The sequence below is a fragment of the Ovis canadensis genome, chromosome 15 (assembly GCF_042477335.2).
Source record: "Ovis canadensis isolate MfBH-ARS-UI-01 breed Bighorn chromosome 15, ARS-UI_OviCan_v2, whole genome shotgun sequence".
NCBI classification, from domain to species: Eukaryota; Metazoa; Chordata; class Mammalia; order Artiodactyla; family Bovidae; genus Ovis; species Ovis canadensis.
Window position 1 is genome coordinate 13880556 of NC_091259.1, and position 23147 is coordinate 13903702.

Sequence of the window (23147 nt, forward strand, 5' to 3'; positions counted from 1 at the left end):
CGAATGCACTGGTCATAGCAAATACCCTCTTCCAACAACACAAGAGACGACTCTACACATGGACATCACCAGATGGCCAACACCGAAATCAGATTGACTATATTCTTTGCAGCCAAAGATGGAGAAGCTCTATACAGTCAGCAAAAACAAGACCAGAACTGACTGTGGCTCAGATCATGAACTCCTTATTGCCAAATTCAGACTTAAATTGAAGAAAGTGGGGAAAACCACTAGACCATTCAAGTATGACCTAAATCAAATCCTTTATGATTATACAGTAGAAGTGAGAAATATATTTAAGGGACAAGCTCTTACAGAATGCCTGGTGAACTATGGACAGAGGTTTGTGACACTGTACAGGAGACAGGGATCAAGACCATCCCCAAGAAAAAGAAATGCAAAAAAGCAAAATGGCTGTCTGAAGAGGCCTTACAAATAGCTGTGAAAAGGACAGAAGCAAAAAGCAAAGGAGAAACGGAAAGATATACTCATTTGAATGCAGAGTTCCAACCCCAGGGTTAGTAGAAGGAAAGAAATCTTAAAAATTAGGGCAGAAATAAATGCAAAAGAAACAAAAGAGACCATAGCAAAAATCAACAAAGACAAAAGCTGGTTCTTTGAAAGGATAAATAAAATTGACAAACCATTAGCCAGACTCATCAAGAAACAAAGGGAGAAAAATCAAATCAATAAAATTAAAAATGAAAATGGATAGATCACAATAGACAACACAAAAATGCAAAGGATCACAAGAGACTACTATCAGCAATTATATACCAATAAAATGGACAACGTGCAAGAAATGGACAAATTCTTAAAAAGTACAACTTTCCAAAACTGAACCAGGAAGAAATAGAAAATCTTAACAGACCCATCACAAGCATGGAAATTGAAACTGTAATCAGAAATCTTCCAGCAAACAAAAGCCCAGGTCCAGATGGCTTCACAGCTGAATTCTACCAAAAATTTAGAGAAGAGCTAACACCTATCCTACTGAAACTCTTCCAGAAAATTGCAGAGGAAGGTAAACTTCCAACTCATTTTATGAGGCCACCATCACCCTAATACTAAAACCTGACAAAGATACTACAAAAAAAGAAAACTACAGGCCAATATCACTGATGAACATAGATGCAAAAATCCTCAACAAAATTCTAGCAATCAGAATCCAACAACACATTAAAAAGATCATACACCATGATCAAGTGGGCTTTATCCCAGGGATGCAAGGATTCTTCAATATCCACAAATCAATCAATGTAATTCACCACATTAACAATTTGAAAAATAAAAGCCATATGATTATCTCAATAGATGCAGAGAAGGCCTTTGACAAAATTCAACACCCATTTATGATAAAAACTCTCCAGAAAGCAGGAATAGAAGGAACATACCTCAACATAATAAAAGCTATATATGACAAACCCACAGCAAACATTATCCTCAATGGTGAAAAATTGAAAGCATTTCCCCTAAAGTCAGGAACAAGACAAGGGTGCCCACTTTCACCACTACTATTCAACATAGTTCTGGAAGTTTTGGCCACAGCAATCAGAGCAGAAAAAGAAATAAAAGGAATCCAGATTGGAAAAGAAGAAGTAAAACTCTCACTGTTTGCAGATGACATGATCCTCTACATAGAAAACCCTAAAGACTCCACCAGAAAATTACTGGAGCTAATCAATGAACATAGTAAAGTTGCAGGGTATAAAATCAACACACAGAAATCCCTTGCATTCCTATACACTAATAATGAGAAAGTAGAAAAAGAAATGAAGGAAAAAATTCCATTCACCATTGCAACGAAAAGAATAAAATACTTAGGAATATATCTACCCAAAGAAACTAAAGACCTATATATAGAAAACTATAAAACACTGGTGAAAGAAATCAAAGAGGACACTAATAGATGGAGAAATATACCATGTTCATGGATCAGAAGAATCAATATAGTGAAAATGAGTATACTACCCAAAGCAATCTACAGATTCAATGCAATCACTATCAAGCTACCAGCGGTATTTTTCACAGAGCTAGAACAAATAATTTCACAATTTGTATGGAAATACAAAAAACCTCGAATATCCAAAGCAATCTTGAGAAAGAAGAATGGAACTGGAGGAATCAACCTGCCTGACTTCAGGCTCTACTACAAAGCCACAGTCATCAAGACAGTATGGTACTGGCACAAAGACAGAAATATAGATCACTGGAACAAAACAGAAAGCCCAGAGGTAAGTCCACACACCTATGGACACCTTCCTTCGACGAAGGAGGAAAGAATATACAATGGAGTAAAGACAATCTCTTTAACAAGTGGTGCTGGGAAAACTGGACCACTTGTAAAAGAATGAAACTAGAATACTTTCTAACACCATATACAAAAGTAAACTCAAAATGGATTAAAGATCTAAACATAAGACCAGAAACTATAAAACTCCTAGAGGAAAACATAGGCAAAACACTCTCTGACATAAATCACAGCAGGATCCTCTATGATCCACCTCCCAGAATACTGGAAATAAAAGCAAAAATAAACAAATGGGATCTAATTAAAATTAAAAGCTTCTGCACAACAAAGGAAACTATAAGCAAGGTGAAAAGACAGCCTTCGGAATGGGAGAGAATAATAGCAAATGAAGCAACTGACAAACAACTAATCGCAGAAATATACAAGCAACTCCTGCAGCTCAATTCCAGAAAAATAGACTACCCAATCAAAAAATGGGCCAAAGAACTAAACAGATATTTCTCCAAAGAAGACATACAGATGGCTAACAAACACATGAAAAGATGCTCAACATTACTCATTATCAGAGAAATGCAAATCAAAACCACAATGAGGTACCATTTCACACCAGTCAGAATGGCTGTTATCCAAAAGTCTACAAGCAATAAATGCTGGAGAGGGTGTGGAGAAAAGGGAACCCTCTTACACTATTGGTGGGAATGCAGACTAGTACAGCCACTATGGAGAACAGTGCGGAGATTCCTTTAAAAACAGGAAATAGAGCTGCCTTATGACCCAGCAATCCCACTGCTGGGCATACACACCGAGGAAACCAGAATTGAAAGAGACACATGTATCCCAATGTTCATTGCAGCACTGTTTATAATAGCCAGGACATGGAAACAACCTAGATGTCCATCAGCAGATGAATGGATAAGAAATCTGTGGTACATATATACAATGGAGTATTACTCAGCCATTAAAAAGAATACATTTGAATCAGTTCTAATGAGGTGGATGAAACTGGAGCCGATTATACAGAGTGAAGCAAGCCAGAAAGAAAAACACCAATACAGTATACTAACACATATATATGGAATTTAGAAAGATGGTAATGATAACCCTGTATGTGAGGCAGCAAAAGAGACACAGATGTATAGAACAATCTTTTGGACTCTGTGGGAGAGGGCGAAGGTGGGATGATTTAGGAGAATGGCATTGAAACATGTATAATATCATATAAGAAACGAATCACCAGTCTAGATTAGATGCAGGATACAGGATGCTTGGGGATGGTGCACTGGGATGACCCAGAGAGATGGTATGGGGAGGGAGGTGGGAGGGGGATTGGGAACACGTGTACATCCGTGGCAGATTCATGTCAACGTATGGCAAAACCAATACAGTATTGTAAAGTAAAATAAAGAAAAAAAAATGAATGCAGAGTTCCAGAGAATAACAAGGAAAGATAAGAAACCCTTCCTCAGTGATCAATGCAAAGAAATAGAAGTCATGTCTACAATGATAGACTGAACCTGAGATCAGAAAGTATACAATCTCTCATAACATATTTTGGGCAATTTAACTGCAGTATCAAGGCTTTTATGTCATGAAATCTGGGTCAGGTACCAAAAGAACCAAAAACATTTAGATCTGCAACATTTATAGTGTTGTCGTTGGGATGTGGCTGGATCTTATGTGCCCTGGATCCTTCTCAGCTGAGGGTTTCCCACCCAAATCAGGACTCAATTTTTGTCATTCTCTTGCATTAGCCACGGGTTACTACAGGTTATTTCACAGTTCTTAGCAGAAACAAAATGCAGACTTTAGGAGTACTGCAAGTCAAAACACGTGAGTAGCACCAGCTCCTAAGGCCGAAGAGACACTTAGGCAAAAATTATTCAAAACAGGTTATTCCATCCCAACTGGGACAGCAGACGCCTTCTCCAAAGAGAGAACGGACTAGGTTAGAAGGGTGCAAACTAGGTCTTGCTGGCTATACTTTCCTCTGAATAGCTACCAATTTTCAGTGTCTCCCTGCCGCCATCCCCTCCATCTCCGCCCCAGAGTCCACTTTAATAACCGTTTTAGGCACGGAAGCTGTCTAGAGAAGCCGGGAAACTGTGTATAAAGTGAGTGAAGTCGCTCAGTCGTGTCCGACTCTTTGAGACCCCATGGACTCACCACGCTCCTCCATCCATGGAATTTTCTAGGCAAAAGTCCTGGAGTGGGTTGCCATTTCCTTCTCCAGGGGATCTTCCTGACCCGGGGATCGAACCCCAGTCTCCAGCATTGCGGGCAGACGCTTTACCGTCTGAGCTACCAGGGAATCCTAAACGAATTTGTCTTTTCCACCCCTCGCCCCATCTTAGGCTAGATCACTCAGAAAAACAACAACAACAACAAAAAACCATCTGACGGCCCAGGACCCGTCAAAGGGGATTCCATCTACTCCAGCTTCTTTCCTGGACCTTCCTTTACGCCGCCCTCGCCCAAGGTCTCTCTGTCACTGGAAGCCGCAAGCATTCCCCGCACCCCACCAGAAAACTACTCTTCAAAGACTTCCTTCCGAGCCCAGAAAAGCCCGGTGCGCTCGCTATCAGGAGAGGCAGCAGGTGCTCGCTTTTTTCCAAAAAAACACGAAACTGCCATTTCCGGGGGGATGGGGGGAAGGAACCTGATGAAGCGTTCTGGGGCTCGCAGACGCGCGTGGGAAGGGGAGAGGGCCAGGAGAGCCCCGCGCGCCCAATCGCAAGCCCCGCCCTGTCCCCGCCCCTCTGCCTCGGCCCCGCCCCGCCGCCTCAGCCCCGTGCTGCGGCCCGCCGCCTCAGCCCGCCCCGCGACCTCAACCCCGCCCCGCCCCCACGCCTCGGCCCCGCCCCGCCCCACCTCCTGGGCCGGCACGCGACGCCCCCTCCCGGCCAGGTTCCCGCGCCCGATTTGGTGTTTGGGGGGAGGCGGCGGGAGGGGTGGTGTGCGCGGCGGAAGGGGAAGGGGAACAGGCTCTCAGCCGCGCCGCCGCCGCCCGGTGAGGACCCGTGAGGCCTCGGCGTCCCGCCTCGGAACAATGGGACTCGGCGCGCGAGGTTTCCTGACGTTGCTGGCCCTGGGGGTCGTGCTGGGGGTGGCGCTGCTGAAGGTCTTCACGGACAGCGCGGACCTCGAGGGTGAGTGGCCGGGGGGCCGCCCCCGGCCCGCGAGCCTCCCGGCTGGCTGTGGCCTCGCGGAAAGTTGTGCGAGTGTGGGGACGAGCGCGCGGCGGCCGTGCGCGGGCCTGAGGCGGCGGGGGGCCGCCAGCTGAAGGGACGTCTGGCCCTCCGCTCAGCTCCGGGGCGCGCCGCGGTCGCGGCCGGAGGGCGGCGAGTCACCTGTTGCGCTACCGACGATCGGCCTGCAGCGCGGTTGTTACAGCCTTTCCCCAAAGTTAACGTTTCTCGGGGAGGTTAGAGTTCCTCTCAGGCTTCCTTTTGTAAACGGTTAGGGGGACTGGAAAATATGTCTACCGACTCCTGAGCAGACGTGTTAGTTGCGAACCTTTCAGCGTTTTCCGGCGTCTCATCGCCTCGTGTAAAATCAAACCGGTTATGCATATATAGTCTTAAGGACCCCAGACGCCTCAAGTTTGCACTTTGGGGCTCATGTGGCAGGTTGGGAGCTTCGGGGGCATGCGACCAGCCCTCCCGGGCGCAGGTGATGCTCGCGCCCCTGTGGATGGCCGCTCCCGCCCTTCGTGTACCGTAAACAGCGGCCGAGGCGCATCGGCTCTGCGGCCTTGAACAGCTGCGCGGATGTTAGGAGTTCAGGATACCGCCAGTAGAGTCATGACAGAATGATTTTGACCTTTCGCTTCTAGGGGAAGGGAGGTGTCCCTTTAGGCCGTTGGCCTTTTGGGGACTTTTTCGATAAAGCGGCAAAAGCTGGGATTTCCTGTGTAAATTCTGTTTTCTCTTTTTCAACTCTGATAGAAGTCAGATCACTGGTTAATGATCAGTAAACCACAATAAGTTAAAGACCCAAGCTTTTCATGGCTTTTAAATTCTATCCACTGTATATTTAGTTTTACATTAGTTTTATCCAGCAGTTTGCAAAACCGGGTAATTCAGACACAACGCCTACTTTTGCTAGAATCATCTGGGTGAATTAGACAACGATTTTCTTTTGCTTTGCTGAATTTTTTTGTTTGCTTTGCTGAATTGCACATGTGACAGACTAGCTTTGTAGACCGCATTTTGAGATCATTTAAGGAAAGAATGATCAATAAAAGCATGTCCATCATTTTCAATATTATGAGGTGTTTGATTGTAAAAGTGAACTGTCTAGAGTTAAAGAGTATAACTTGGTGCTAATTTTATAACAATATTTATGTCAGTAGGTCTCCGTTTTTTACTTTACTTTGTGAAAGTATACCTTTTTATTGTTTCTCTGAAGAATTACTGAGTAGAGAAAGTGTCCTTGCTTTTCTTGTACCCTCATAACAGACTTTTTTGCCCTAATTTAATACTCACTGTTTGACAGTTCTGTTTATTACCTGATATCTCACTAGATGTTAATGCTATTTGAAAATTTTGGAATGCTCTGCTATGTGAGAGCCTTGATTTCATGAACTGGTATAACCAATGTGAGCGGGAATCCATTTCTCCAGACTATAATGTCACCTTGAAACTAAAGGAACGTTCTATAAAGGACATCTCAAAAGAATGAGTAGATGTTGTCCTAGTGTTTATAGGTAATCTGTAATCCGTTTAAAGTGTCATTATGAAGTGCAGTGATTTTTGTCATACTAGAGTTCCGTAACATTTTTACTAGACACTCTCATCTCACTCCGTGAGCTTCTCACTCTGTGCTAATTGAGGTCCATACATCATCCCATTGGATCCTTCCAGTATTATCCCCATTTTATAAATGAGGAAATTGAGGCTTAGAAGTTACCTAACTTGTGCAAAGTGAAACAACTAACAGATGTTTGATTTCAGAGGCCAGAATCAATCTTTCAACCATTTTCCACTAAGCTACATCATGTGATGTTGACTCTTCAAGCAATACTGTCATTGCCCAGAATATTGTAGGAAAAAAAAAATTAGTGAAATTCTACTTTTAAGATATTCTTCAGTCTGCTGCATAATTTCATAAATATTTTCAGCTGAAGGAGGAGGGATACTATGAACAAGTTAGCAAGCCAGCAAACAGGATAGAATGTGGTAGTACAATGAAAGATATCAGGTATGGGAAAGCTGTTACTCAGGACTGTTAGTAGTAGCAAGTGACAGAAACCCACCTTAAACAAGCATAGGGGAAAGGAGGGAGTTTAATGACCATGAACTGAAAAGCCCAAGGATTGAGGTGGCTTCAGAAATGCTGCCTTCAAGATTCAAACAGGTTGCTAAGAGACAGCCATTTCTAATGCTCTAGATTGCATCTAGACTGACTGTGGCTCAGATCATGAACTCCTTATTGCCAAATTCAGACTTAAATTGAAGAAAGTAGGGAAAACCACTAGACCATTCAAGTATGACCTAAATCAAATCCCTTATGATTATACAGTGGAAGTGAGAAATAGATTTAAGGGACTAGATCTGATGGATAGAGTGCCTGATGAACTATGGAATGAGATTCGTGACATTGTACAGGAGACAGGGTTCAAGACCATCCCCATGGAAAAGAAATGCAAAAAAGCAAATTGGCTGGCTGGGGAGGCCTTACAAATAGCTATGAAAAGAAGAGAAGCGAAAAGCAAAGGAGAAAAGGAAAGACATAAACATCTGAATGCAGAGTTCCAAAGAATAGCAAGAAGAGATACGAAAGCCTTCCTCAGCGACCAATGCAAAGAAACAGAGGAAAAGAACAGAATGGGAAAGACTAGAGATCTCTTTAAGAAGATACCAAGGGAACATTTCATGCAAAGATGGGCTCAATAAAGGACAGAAATGGTATGGACCTAACAGAAGCAGAAGATATTAAGAAAGATGGCAAGAGTACACAGAAGAACTGTACAAAAAAGATCTTCACGACCAGGATAATCACGATGGTATGATCACTCACCTAGAGCCAGACATCCTGGTATGTGAAGTCAAGTGGGCCTTAGGAAGCATACTATGAACAAAGCTAGTGGAGGTGATGTCATTCCAGTTGAGCTATTTCAAATCCTGAAAGACTTGCTGTAAAACTGCTACACTCAAAATGCCAGCAAATTTGGAAAACTCAGCAGTGGCGACAGGGATGGAAAAGATCAGTTTTCATTCCAATCCCAAAGAAAGGCAATGCCAAAGGATGCTCAAACTACCGCACAGTTGCATTCATCTCACACGCTAGTAAAGTAATGCTCAAAATTCTCCAAGCCAGGCTTCAAGAGTACGTGAACCGTGAACTTCCAAATGTTCAAGCTGGTTTTAGAAAAGGCAGAGGAACAGAGATCAAATTGCCAACATCCACTGAATCATTGAAAAGGCAAGAAAGAGAGTTCCAGAAAAACATCTATTTCTGCTTTATTGACTATGCCAAAGCCTTTGACTGTGTGGATCACAATAAACTGGAAAATTCTGTGAGAGACCACCTAACCTGCCTCTTGAGAAACCTATATGCAGGTCAGGAAGCAGCAGTTAGAACTGGACATGGAACAAATAGGAAAAGGAGTACGTCAAGGCTGTATACTGTCACCCTGCTTATTTAACGTATATGCAGAGTACATCATGAGAAACACTGGGCTAGAAGAAGCACAAGCTGGAATCAAGATTGCTGGAAGAAATATCAATAACTCAGATATGCAGATGACACCACCCTTATGGCAGAAAGTGAAGAGGATCTAAAAGGCCTCTTGATGAAAGTGAAAGAGGAGAGCGAAAAGTTGGGTTTAAGCTCAACATTCAGAAAATGAAGATCATGGCATCTGGTCCCATCACTTCATGGGAAATAGATGTGGAAACAGTGTCAGACTTTATTTGGGGGGCTCTAAAATCACTGCAGATGGTGACTGCAGCCATGAGATAAAAAGATGCTTACTCCTTGGAAGAAAAGTTATGACCAACCTAGACAGCATATTAAAGCAGAGACATTACTTTGCCAACGAAGGTCCATCTAGTCAAGGCTATGGTTTTCCAGTGGTCATGTATGGATGTGAGAGCTGAACTGTGAAGAAAGCTGAGTGCCAAAGAATTGATGCTTTTGAACTGTGGTGTTGAAGAAGACTCTTGAGAGTCCCTTGGACTGCAAGGAGATCCAACCAGTCTATCCTAAAGATTAGCCCTGGGTGTTCTTTGGAAGGAATGATGCTAAAGCTGAACCTCCAATACTTTGGCCACCTCATGTGAAGAGTTGACTCATTGGAAAAGACTTTGATGCTGGGAGGGATTGGGGGCAGGAGGAGAAGGGGACGACAGAGGACGAGATGCCTGGATGGCATCACCGACTTGATGGACGTGAGATTGAGTGAACTCCAGAAGATGGTGATGAACAGAGAGGCCTGGCATGCTGCAATTCATGGGTTTGCAAAGAGTCAGACATGACTGAGCAACTGAACTGAACTGAAGTAAGATTACATCTGTCAAACCTTAGGCAAGCGCTGAAATGTTCTTAGCCTGCAGGGGGAATCCAAATAAGAGGAACTTTCTAAAGTGATTGAGTTCAGTTCAGTTCAGTTGCTCAGTCATGTCCGACTCTATGTGACCCCATGGATGCTAGGCCTCCCTGTCCATCACCAAGTCCTGGAGCCTACTCAAATTCATGTCCACCGAGTCAATGATGCCATCCAACCATCTCATCCTCTATCGTCCCCTTCCCCTCCCACCTTCAATCTTTGCCAGCGTCAAGGTCTTTTCAGATGAGTCAGTTCTTCGCATCAGTTGGCCAAAGTATTGGAGTTTAAGCTTCAGCGTCAGTCCTTCCAATGAATATTCAGGACTGATTTCCTTTAGGATGGACTCGTTGGATCTCCTTGCAGTCCAAGGGACTCTCAAGAGTCTTCTCCAATGCCGAAGTTCAGAAGCATCAATTCTTTGGTGCTTAGCTTTCTTTGTAGTCCAACTCTCACATCCATAAAGAAGTACTGGAAAAACCATAGTTTTGACTAGACGGACCTATGTTGGCAAAGTGATGTCTCTGCTTTTTAATATACTGTCTAAAATGATTTCCACACTTCAAAAACCACCATAATGGGTAGCCAATTAAGAGATGAAATTAATCTTTAATGATTCTGGGCCATTTTATGAACTTAATTCCATTTAGAGTAGTATTGTGCTATAATGCTTGAGTCTTTCTTTGTCAAGTAAAGCATCCACCTCCTTGTACTTAGATTGTCCAAGACATTCTTTATTTCAGCTTGCACACAGTAGGTACTTCATAAGTATTTTTTGAAAAAAGGTGAAGAGCTTAGAAGATAGTTTCTTCCTTCTTCCTCAAGTTAAAAAAAAGAAAAAAGTAAAGCATCCATCATAAGAGTGACAACAGCAGGGAGAGAAAAATAGGAGGCTCTTGTAATCTGGGCAAAAGATGAAGACAAGGGATAATGGGTATAAGAGGGTAGAGTCTAGATCTACTTGGGGTGTGGAACTAAAATCATTGCTAATGGATTGGATGGTGAAGTGAGGAAGAAGGAAGAATCAAAAGATAACTTCCTGGTGTTAGGGTTGAGCAATCAGCAATGCAACAACTGGGAACATGAGGGCAGAAGCAGGTTTATTGTAGAAAATCAACACTTCCATTTGGCACTCATGTACGCACTTTGGAATCAAACAGCCTGGTCCACATTGGAGAACCCGCCGCTTACTGGCTCAGTGGCCAGAATCTGCCTGCAAGGCAGGAGACCCTGGTTTGATTCCTGAGTGGGAAAGACCCCCTAGAGAAAGGGATCAGCTACCCACTCCTGTATTCATGGGCTTCTTTGGTGGCTCAGATGGTAAAGAATCCGCCTGCAGTGCAGGAGACCTGGATTCCATCCCTGGGTTGGGAAGATCCCCTGGAGGAGGACTTGGTAAGTCACTCCAGTATTCTTACCTAGAGAATCGCTGTGAACAGAGGTGCCTGGTGGGCTTCAGTCCATGGGATCGCAAAGAGTTAGACACAGCGGAGCAACTAAACACAGCTGGGTGGTCCCCTGTTGGTCTCCTGTGGGTCTTCTGTGGGACTTCTGTCACTGCCTAGCTGTGTTCCTGTCGCAGAATTGTTTTGGGGCTTAGATGGGCTAATGCAGGTTACATGCTCCCCCAAGGCGTGGCAAGTAGTAAGCCCTTCGTAATATTGTCAGTCATTTGCTACCTGCTGCTAAATACATCTAAATACATAGGCTACTAACCTTCATCTTTTTCAGGTTTAATCTTCACACCATAGCCTTTTGGGATAAATGGATTATGATTTCAGCAAGAGGAAGAAATTTGCACATAGAGTAAAGATAGCTCCATCAGAATTGTTATTGCTTACTTTCTTTATACTTGGGAGATTTTTGGGGTGGGGAGGGCCTTCTTTGGAAAAGTACATAGTAACATACTTGCTCACCTCCCATGTAATATATGTATTTAATCTTCCCTTATACAAAGATCCAAGGTGAATAATGCACCCTGAAAAGTTGCTTAACTGGAGCATAGAATTCTTCCATACTTTTTCCACATTTTAAGGTACTAGTTAAAAATTCAAAGAATTATATCAAGAATGCTTCCAGTTTTACATGAAAACCCTAAGCCACTTCATCTTCTCTCCATTGGATGAAGTTAGGCGTGCTGGTGCACAAGACCTGGGGCACTCGTTAATAGTAAGGGTGGTCCACTCTCCTCAGAAGAGCGGAGTTGTCTGTAGTAGAAATTCCTCATTAACACATGGCCTCATGTCCAAGCTATTTTATCAGTGGCCAGCACATAGTAAGTACCTGGTAAGTACGTACATTAGCTATATGTTTTCTGTCTTTAAAAAATCTAGTAGTATAGATCTAGATTTATGAACAGTTTCAAGGCATATTTCATAGAAGCAGTGCAAAAGTAGAACTTCTGCTAAATAATCTACCCTCCACCCCTCAGGGGCTGAAAGAAACATATTGCCAGTACCCTTAGTTCAATATTGATGACTGTTCTTCACAGGATATTTCTTTGTTTTTATAGGATCTCCAAGCCAGAAGAACCCTATGTCTGTAGAAAACTCCAGTGATAACCAAGCAGGTGAGTTTTAAAAGGTCAGAAAACGAATTATCTGTCTAGCATACATAAACTAATATCAGCTAGTCCAGTACATGTAAGCTGGTACACTGACCTATCTTAACCATGATTTGTGCGTTTGTGAATACTTAAAGCCTACCATCTGAGGCTTCCCTTAGTAGGCATCAGGAAATGATAGTTCACTGGATTCACCATCTTTCTCAGTTTAGCAAAGTTGTGAGTAAATTCTAGAACTATTAATAAAAAAATGCTGGAATTTATTACTGAGTTTTGAAGCACATTTTTAGGTATGACACTTTGTGCTCTGCCTATGAATATGAACTAGAATTCATAAATATGCTAATCTTGCTGGTAGAAGAAATCATTTTAAACTGGTCAGCCATGGCAGCCTTAATTTACCTTGGTGGACTCTAAGGAGACCCTGCTTATATTTCACCCATCAGTTAGATTTCAATCTACCCCCTTTCTTCCTTATTGAAAAGGTAGATGACACTTTTTTCTTCTGCTTTTAGTTTAGGACAGATGGATTTCTTCCTTGATTTTCTGAATTAACATGGAAGGAGAGGAACCAGACTAACGTTATAATAATAGTGCCATCAACACATGTTTCTTCTAAGTGATATTTGGTTTATCTTCTCACTGCCTTCATTAAGAGTGACAGAGGTAGAAACTTTAAAAAGGTACACAAATCCTATCACTAAACCCATTTTTTCTACTTTTATTCAACAAATATTTATTAAGTGTCTTTAATGTGTGGACACAGTACAAAAGGGACCAAGCTCTGACTTCTTAGAGTTTTTCTTTGTTTTTTGTGTTATTTTATTGTTGAAACATACACGTAAAATAAAATTCACAACGTTAGCCATTTTTCAGTGTAGAGGTGGCATTAAATACATTCACAATATTGTGCAATGTCATATAGTTATTTTTATTAATTTTTTATTGAAGTACAGTTAATTTACAATGTTTTAATTTCTGCTGTACAGCAAAATGACTTAGTTACATACATGTATGCATTCTTTTTTATTTTCTTTTCCATTGTGGTTTATTGCAGAATAGTAAATGGAGTTCCTGAGCACCGGTTGATTCTCAGTTCTATATGTAACAGTTTGCATCTACTAACCCCAGACTCCTAGTCCCTCCCTCCCATTAGAAACCTTGGGGTTTCTTTGGAAACCCTGTGTGTGTTCTGTATGTCTGTGAGTCTGTTTCTACTTCATAGATAGATTCATTTGTGCCATATTATAGATTCCACATATAAGTGATTTGTTCTTCTTTAGTCACTAAGTCGTGTCTGACTCTGTGACCTCATGGACTGCAGCATGCCAAGCTTCCCTGTCCTTCACTATCTCCCGGAGTTTGTGCAAACTCATGTCCATTTACTTACATCACTGATTAATCAGTGATTAATCCACCCAGTCACCTCATCCTCTGTTGCCCCCTTCTTCTTTTACCTTCAATCTTTCCCATTATTAGGGTCTTTTCCAATGAGTCAGTTCTTTGCATCATATGGCCAAAGTATTGTAGCTTCAGCATCAGTCTTTCCAATGAATATAGAAGTTGATTTTCTTTAGGATTGAATGGTTTGATCTCCTTACTGTCCAAGGGACTCTTTATCTTCTCCAGCACCACATTCAAAAGCATCAAATCTTTGTGTTCAGCCTTCTTTATGGTCTGACTTACATCCATTCATGACTACTGGAAAAACCATAGCTGATGGACCTTTGTTTGCAAAATAATGTCTCTGCTCTTTAATATGCTATCTATATGGTGATTCCCAGACTTCAAAAGCCACCATAATGGGTAACCAGTTAGGAGATGAAATTAATCATTAATGAATCTGTGCGACTTTATGAACTTAATTCCATTTAGTGAAGTATTCTTCTGTAATCCTTGGTCTCTTTTTGTCATGTAAAGTATCCTCCTCCTTGTACTTAGATTGTCCAAGACAGTCTTTATTTCAGTGCTTGCACACAGTAGGTACTTCCTAAGTATATTTTGAAAAACAGTGAAGAAGTCTTAAAACTAGAAAGTGCTTAGAAGGAAGGCAGTTTCTGCCTTCTTCCTCAAATCAAAAAGAAAAAGAAAAAAGGAAAGCATCTGTCATAAGAGTGACAAGAGCAGGGAGAGGAAAAGAGGAGGCTCTTGTAATCTGGGCAAAAGATGAAGACATGGGGTAATGGGGATAAGTGGGTAGGGTCTACTTGTGGTGTGGAACTGAAATCATTGCTAATGGATTGGATGGTGGAGTGAGGAAGAAGGAAGAAACAAAAGATAACTTCCTGGTGTTAGGGTTGAGCAATCAGCAATGCAACAACTAGGAACGTGAGGGCAGAAGCAGGTTTATCGTAGAAAATCAACACTTCGATTTGGCAGTCTCATGTACGCACTTTGGAATCAAACAGCCTGGTCCACATCTGAGAATCCGCCGCTTACTGGCTCGGTGGCCGGAATCACCTGCAAGGCAGGAAACCCTGGTTCAATTCCTGGGTGGGAAAGATCCCCTGGAGAAAGGGATCGGCTACCCACTCCAGTATTCATGGGCTTCCCTGGTGGCTCAGACGGTAAAGAATCCGCCTGCAGTGCAGGAGACCTGGATTCCATCCCTTGGTTGGGAAGATCCCCTGGAGGAGGACATGGCAACTCACTCCAGTATTGCCTGGAGCATCTCCACGGACAGAGGTGCCTCATGGGCTACAGTCCACGGGATCAGAGAGAGTCAGACACAGCGGAGCAACTAAACACAGCTGGGTGGTCCCCTGTGGGTATTCTGTGGGTCTTCCTGTGGTGTTCTGTCACTGCCTAGCTGTGTTCCTACCGCAGAATTGTTTGGGTGTTAGATGGGCTAAGGCAGGTTACATGCTCCCCACAGGTCCTGGCATTTTTACACCCTTCATAATATTGCCAGTTATTTGGTACCTGCTTCAAAATACATCTAAATATATAGTCTACTGACCTTGATCTTTTCCAGGTTTAATCTTCACACCATAGCTTTTTGGGAATAATGTACTATGGTTCCAGCAAGAGGAAGAAATTTTCTCACACAGTAAAGATAGCTCCATCAGAATTATTATTGCTTACTTTCTTTTTACTTGAAAGGTTTTTTTTTAAGGGAGGGCTTCTTTGTGAAAAGTACACAATAATATACTTGCTCGCCTCCCATGTAATATATGTCTTTAATCTTCCATTATATAAAGATCCAGGGTAAATAATGCACCCTGAAAAGTTGCTTAACTGAAGCATAGAATTCTTTCCAACTTTTTCCAAATTTTAAAGTACTAGTTTAAAATTCCAGAGAAGGCAATGGCACCCCACTCGAGTACTCTTGCCTGGAAAATCTCATGGACGGAGGAGCCTGGTAGGCTGCGGTCCATGGAGTCACGAAGAGTTGAACCTGACTGAGCGACTTCACTTTCACTTTTCACTTTCCTGCATTGGAGAAGGAAATGGCAACCCACTCCAGTGTTCTTCCCTGGAGAATCCCAGGGACGGGGGAGCCTGGTGGGCTGCCGTCTATGGGGTCGCACAGAGTTGGACACGACTGAAGCAACTTAGCAGCAGCAGGTAAAAATTCAAAGAATTATCTTGAGAAGGCTTCCAACTTTACGTGAAAACCCTGAGTGACTTCATCTTCTCTCCATTGTATGAAGTTAGGCGTGCTGGTGTACAAGACCTGAGCACTCGTTAATAGTAAGGGTGGTCCACTCTCCTCAGAAGAGCAGAGTTGTCAGTACTAGAAATTCCTCATAACCACATGGCCTCATGTCCAAACTATTTTATCAGTGGCCGGCACATAGTAAGTACTAGGTAAATGTGTACATTAGCTATATGTTTTCTGTCCTAAATAATCCAGTAATAGAGATCTAGACTTATGAACAATTTCAAGGCATGTTTCATAGAAACAGTGCAAACGTAGAACTTCCTGTGGAATAATCTACCCTCCCAACCCACGTAGCCTGAAAGAAAAACATTGCCAGTACCCTTAGTTGAATATTGATGTCCTTTCTTCACAGAATATTTCTTTGCTTTTATAGGAGATACAAACAAGAATGATCCTAAGTCTGCAGAAAACTCCAGTGATAACCAAGGAGGTGAGTTTAAAAAGGTCAGAAAATGGATTTTCTGTCTAGCATACGTAAAGTAATATCAGCTAGTCAAGTACATGTAAGCTGATACACTGAACTGTCTTAACCATGATTTGTGCATTTGTGAATGCTTAAAGCCTACCATCAAAGGCTTCCCTTAGCAGGCATCAGAAAATGATAGTTCACTGGATTCACCATCTTTCTCAGTCTAGCAAAGTTGTGAGTAAATTCTAAAACTATTAATAAAAACGTACGGGAATATATTACTGAATGTAGAAGCACATTTTTAGGTATGACATTTTGGGCTCTGCCTATGAACATGAACTAGAATTCATAAATCTGCTGATCTTGCTGGTGGAAGAAATCACTTTAAGCTGGTCAGCCATGTCAGCCTTAATTTGCCTTCAATCCACCCCTTTGCTTCCCTATTGAAACAGTAGATGAGGCTCTTTTCTTGTGCCTTTAGTTTGGGACAGATGGATTTCTTCCTTGATTTTCTGAATTAACATGGAAGGATAGGAACAAGACTGATGTTATATAGTACCATCGTCACATGTTTTTTCTAAGTAATATTTAGTTTATCTTCTCACTGCCTTTATTAAGAGTGACAGAGGTAAAAACTTAAAAAGGTAGAGAATCCTATCACTGAACCATTTTCTCAACAAATATTTATTGAGTGTCTCTAATGTGTGGACATAATACAAAAGGGACCAAGCTCTGACTTCTTGGAGTTTTTGTTTGTTTTTTGTGATATTTTATTGTTGAAACATACACATAACTTAAAATTCACAGAGTTAGCCATTTTTAAGTGTTTAGTTCAGTTCAGTTGCTCAGTCATGTTCAACTCTTCGCAACCCCATGAACCGCAGCACGCCAGGCCTCCCTGTTCATCACCAACTCCTGGAGTTCACCCAAACTCATGTGTATCAAGTCGATGATGCCATCCAGCCATCTCAGCCTCTGTCATCCCTTCTCCTCCTGCCCCCAATCTCTCCGAGCATCAGGGTTTTTTCCAGTGAGTCAACTGTTCGCATGAGGTGGCCAAAGTACTGGAGTTTCAGCCTCAGCATCAGTCCTTCCAATGAACACCCAGGACTAATCTCCTTTAGGAAGGACTGGTTAGATCTCCTTGCAGTCCAAGGGACTCTCAAGAGTCTTTTCCAACACCACAGTTCAAAAGCATCAATTCTTTGGCACTCAGCTTTCTTCACAGTCCAACACTCACATCCATACATGACCACTGGAAAAACCATAGCCTTGACTAGACGAACCTTTGTTGGCAAAGTAATATCTCTGCTTTTTAATATGCTGTCTAGCTTGGTCATAACTTTCTATCCAAGAAGTAAGTGTCTTTTAATTTCATGGCTGCAATCACCATCTGCAGTGATTTTGGAGCCCCCCAAAATAAGTCTGTCACTGTTTCCACTGTTTCTCCATCTATTTCCCATGAAGTGATGGAACCAGATGCCACGATCTTCGTTTTCTGAATGTTGAGCTTTAAGCCAACTTTTTCACTCTTCTTCACTTTTACAAGAGGCTTTTTAGTTCCTCTTCACTTTCTGCCATAAAGGTGGTGTCATCTGCATATCTAAGGTTATTGATATTTCTTCCAGCAATCTTGATTCCAGCTTGTGCTTCTTCCAGCCCAGCGTTTCTCATGATGTACTCTCCATAGAAGTTAAATAACCAGGGTGACAATACACAACCTTGACATACTCCTTTTCCTATTTGGAACCAGTCTGTTGTTCCATGTCCAGTTCTAACTGTTGCTTCCTGACCTGCATGTAGGTTTCTCAAGAGGCAGGTCAGGTGATCTGGTTTTCCCATCTCTTGAAGAATTTTCCACAGTTTATTGTGATCCACACAGTCAAAGGCTTTGGCATAGTTGATAAAGCAGAAATAGATCTTTTTCTGGAACTCTGTTGCTTTTTCGATGATCCAGTGGATGTTGGCAATTTCATCTCTGGTTCCTCTGCCTTTTCTAAAGCCAGCTTGAACATCTGGAAGTTCATGGTTCACGTATTGCTGAAGCCTGGCTTGGAGGTTTTTGAGCATTATTTTACTAGACTGCGAGATGAGTGCAATTGTGCAATAGTTTAAGCATTCTTTGGCATTGCCTTTCTTGATAATACACTTTCTTTTTAAGTGTACAGGTGGCATTAAATACATTAACAATGTTGTGCAGTGTTATGGAGATTTTTTATGAAATTTTTATTGAAGTACAGTTAATTTGCAATGTTGTGTTCATTTCTGCTGTATAGCAAAATGACTTAGTTATATACATGTATACATTCTTTTTAATTTCTTTTCCATTGTGGTTTATTCCAGAATAGTAAATGGAGTTCCCTGAGCAACATTCTGGTTTCTCAGTTCTATATGTAACAATTTGCATCTACTAACCCCAGACTCTTAGTCCCTCCCTCCCCGACCCTGGCTCCCCCTTGGAAACCCTATGTCAGTTCTGTATGTCTGTCTCTTTCTACTTCATAGATAGTTTCATTTGTGTCATATTTTAGATTCCACATAGAAGTGATTTGTTGTTGTTTAGTCACTAAGTCGTGTCTGTGACCCCATGGACTTGGACTGCAGTATGCCAAGCTTCCCGGTCCTTCATGTCTCCCAGAGTTTGCTCAAACTCTTGTCCATTTAATCAGGTCACTGATTAATCATTGATTAATCCATCCAATCACTTCATCCTCTGTTTCCTGCTTCTTCTTTTGCCTTCAATCTTTCCCAGCATCAGGGTCTTTTCCAATGAGTCAGCTATTCATATCAGGTGGCCAAAGTATTGTACCTTCAGCATCAGTCTTTCCAATGAACTTTGAGGGTTGTTTACTTTAGGATTGACTGCTTTGATTTCCTTGTAGTCCGAGGGACTCTCAAGAGTCTTCTTGCAACACTACAGTTAAACAGCATCAATTCTTTGGCACTCAGCTATCTTTATAGTCCACCTCTCACACACATACATGACTACTGCAAAAACCATAGCTTTGACTAAACAGACTATTGTTTGCAAAGTAATGTCTCAGCTTTTTAATATGCTATCTGTAAAGTGATTGCCAGACTTCAAAAGCCACCGTAATGGGTAGCCAGTTAGGTGATGAAATTAATCTTTAATGAATCTGTGCCGCTTTATGAACTTAACTTAATTACATTTAGTGAAGTATTCTGCTATAATACTTGGTCTTTATTTGTCATGTAAAGCACCTGCCTCCTTGTACTTAGAAAGTCCAAGATAGTCTTTATTTTAGTGCTTGAACATGGTAGGTACTTCCTAAGGATTTTTTGAAAAACGTGAAGAGGTATTAAAACTAGACAGAGCTTAAAAAGAAGACAGTTTCTGCATTCTTCCTCAAGCCAAAAAAAAGAGAAAAGGAAAGCATCCGTCATAAGAGTGACAACAGCAGGAAGAGGAAAACAGGAGGCTCTTGTAATCTGGGCAAAAGATGAAGACATGGGGTAATGGGGGTAAGTGGGTAGAGTCTAGATCTACTTGGGGGTGTGGAACTGAAATCGTTGATAATGGATTGGATGGTGGAGTGAGGAAGACTCAAAAGATAACTTCCTGGTGTTAAAGTTGAGCAATCAGCAATGCAGCAACTGGGAACATGCGAGCAGAAGCAGCTTTGTTGTAGAAAATCAGCACTTTGATTTGACACTCTCATGTATGCACTTTGGAATCAAACAGCCTGGTCCACATCTGAGAATTTGCCGCTTACTGGCAGGGTGGTCAGAATCTCCCTGCAAGGAAGGAAACCCTGGTTCGATTCCTGGGTGGGAAAGATCCCCTGGAGAAAGGGATCAGCTACCCACTCTAATATTCATGGGCTTCCGTGGTGGCTCAGATGGTAAAGAATCCACCTGCAGTGCAGGAGACCTAGATTCCATCCCTGGGTTGGGAAGATCCCCTGGAGGAGGACATGGCAACTCACTCCAGTATTCTTGCCTGGAGCATCTCCATGGACAGAGGTGCCTGGTGGGCAGCAGTCCACAGGATCACAAAGTCAGACACAGCGGAGCAGCTAAACACAGCTGGGTGGTCTCCTGTGGGTATCCTGTGGGTCTTCCTGTGCTGTTCTGTTACTGCCTAGCTGTGTTCCTGTCCCAGAATTGTTTGGGGGTTAGATGGGCTAATGCAGGTTACCTCTCCCCGCAAGGCGCGGCATGTAGTAAGCCCTTCATAGTCTTGGCAGTTATTTGCTACCTGCTGCTAAATACATCTAAATATATAGTCTACTAACCTTGATCTTTTTCAGGTTTAATCTTCACACCATAGTCTTTTGGTATAAATGGGTTATGGTTCCAGCAAGAGGAAGAAATTGGCAGAGAGTAAACATAGCTCCATCAGAATTGTTATTGCTTATTTTTGGAACTTCGGAGTTTTTTGGGTTGGTGGAGGCATTCTTTGGGAAAGTACACAATAACGTACTTGCTTGCCTCCTATGTAATATATGTGTTTTTTCTTCCATTATATAAAGATCCAAGGTGAATAATGCACCCTGAAAAGTTGCTTAACTGGAGCATAGAATGCTTCCATATTTTTTCCAAATTTTAAGGTACTAGTTAAAAATTCAAAAAATTATATCAAGAAGGCTGCCAAGTTTACGTGAAAACCCTAAGCCACTACGTCTTCTCTCATTGTATGAAGTTAGGTGTGCTGGTGCACAAGACCTGGGTCATTCGTTAATAGTAAGGGTGGTCCACTCTCCTCAGAAGAGCAGAGTTGTCAGTACTAGAAATTCCTCATAACCACATGGCCTCCAGTCCAAACTATTTTATCAGTGGCCGGCATATAGCAAGTACCTGGTAAGTGTTACATTAGCTACATGTTTTCTGTCTTAAAAAATCCAGTGATGCAGATCTAGATTTATGAACAGTTTCAAGGCATGTTTCATAGAAGCAGTGCAAAAGTAGAACTTCCTGTAGAATAATCTACCTGCCACCCCTCAGAGGCCGAAAGAAACATATTGCCAGTACCCTTAGTTCAATATTGCTGGCCATTCTTCACAGGATATTTCTTTGTTTTTATAGGATCTTCAAGCCAAAATAATCCTCAGTCTGGAGGTAACTCCAATGGTAACAACCAAGCAGGTGAGTTTTAAAAGGTCAGAAAACTGATTATCTGGCTAGCATACATAAGTAATATCAGCTAGTCCAGTACAGGTAAGCCTGTACACAGGCCTGTCTTAACCATGATTTGTGCGTTTATAAATACTTAAAGCCTACCATCAAAGGCTTCCCTTAGTAGGCATCAGGAAATGATAGTTCACTGGATTCACCGCCTTTCTCAGTCTAGCAAAGTTGTGAGTAAATTCTAAAACTATTAATAAAAACATACTGGAATGTATTACTGTGTTTTCAAGCCCATTTTTTGGTGTGACATTGTGTGCTCTGCCTATGAATATGAACTAGAATTCCTAAATCTGCTTATCTTGCTGGTGGAAGAAATCACTTTAAGCTGGTCAGCCATGGCAGCCTTAATTTGCCTTGGTGGACTAGTTGAAGACCCTTCTTATATTTCACCCATCAGTTAGATTTCAATCCACACCCTTGCTTCCTTATTGAAACAGTACATGAGGTTTTTTGGTTATGATTTTAGTTTGGGAGAGATAGATTTCTTCCTTGATTTTCGGCATTAACATGGATAGACAGGAACCTGACTGATGTTATAAATAATAGTACCATCAATGCATGTTTCTTCTAAGTGATACTTAGTTTATCTTCTCAGTACCTTTGTTAAGAGTGACAAAGGTGGAAACTTAAAAAAGGTATACAAATCCTATTAGTGGACCCATATTTTCTACTTTTATTCAACAAATATTTATTGATTGTCATGGACATTTTTTATTAATTTTTTTTGAACCACAGTTATTTTACAATGTTGTGTTCATTTTTTGCTGTACTGCAAAATGATTTAGTTATATACATATATACATTCTTTTTTATTTTCTTTCCATTGTGGTTTATTGCAGAATAGTAAATGGAGTTCCCTGAGCACCGCTGTGGTTTCTCAGTTCTAAATATAACAGTTTGCATCTACTAACCCCTGGCTGCTAGTTCCTCCCTCCCCGACCCAGGCTCCGCCTTGGAAACCCTAAGTCTGTTCTTGATGTCTGTGAGTCTGTTTCTACTTCATAGATAGGTTCATTTGCTCCATATTTTAGATTCCACATATAGGTGATTTGTTGTTGTTTAGTCACTAAGTCATGTCTGTGTCTGTGACCCCATGGACTTGGACTGCAGTATGCCAAGCTTCCCAGTCCTTAATGTCTCCCAGAGTTTGCTCAAACTCTTGTCCATTTAATCAGGTCACTGATTAATCATTGATTAATCCATCCAATCACTTCATCCTCTGTTGCCCCTTTCTTCTTTTGCCCTCAATCTTTCCCAGCATCAGGGTCTTTTCCAATGAGTCAGCTCTTTGCATCAGGTGGCCAGAGTATTGTAACTTCAGCATCAATCTTTCCAAGAATATTGACGTTGATGTTCTTTAGGATTGACTGGTTTCATCTCCTTGCTGACCAAGGGACTCTTAAGAATCTTCTCTGGCACCACATTCAAAAGCATCAATTCATTGTGTTCGGCCTTCTTTATGGTCTGACTCATATCTGTACCTGACTACTGTAAAAACCATAGCTTTGACTAGACGGACCTTTGATGGCAAAATAATATCTCTGCTTTTTAATAAGCTATGTATAA

General features: G+C 41.7%; 1 protein-coding gene across 50 annotated transcripts in view; it reads left to right on the top strand.

Moving 5' to 3' along the window:
- Positions 1 to 5107: 5107 nt before the first annotated feature.
- The window catches only part of TMEM123 (transmembrane protein 123), an 87163-nt gene continuing 69123 nt past the window's right edge, over positions 5108 to 23147 (top strand). For 20 of the 50 annotated variants that reach the window (XM_069554834.1, XM_069554846.1, XM_069554856.1 and 17 more), the window contains exons 1-4: positions 5156 to 5397; positions 12310 to 12366; positions 16398 to 16454; positions 21480 to 21539. In XM_069554834.1, coding sequence (XP_069410935.1) covers positions 5298 to 5397; positions 12310 to 12366; positions 16398 to 16454; positions 21480 to 21539 — 274 coding nt within the window. In that variant the 5' untranslated portion in view covers positions 5156 to 5297. Of the gene's footprint in view, positions 5398 to 12309; positions 12367 to 16397; positions 16455 to 21479; positions 21540 to 23147 lie in introns of all 50 variants that reach the window. The other 30 variants (XM_069554838.1, XM_069554860.1, XM_069554868.1 and 27 more) reach the window with 7 other exon arrangements.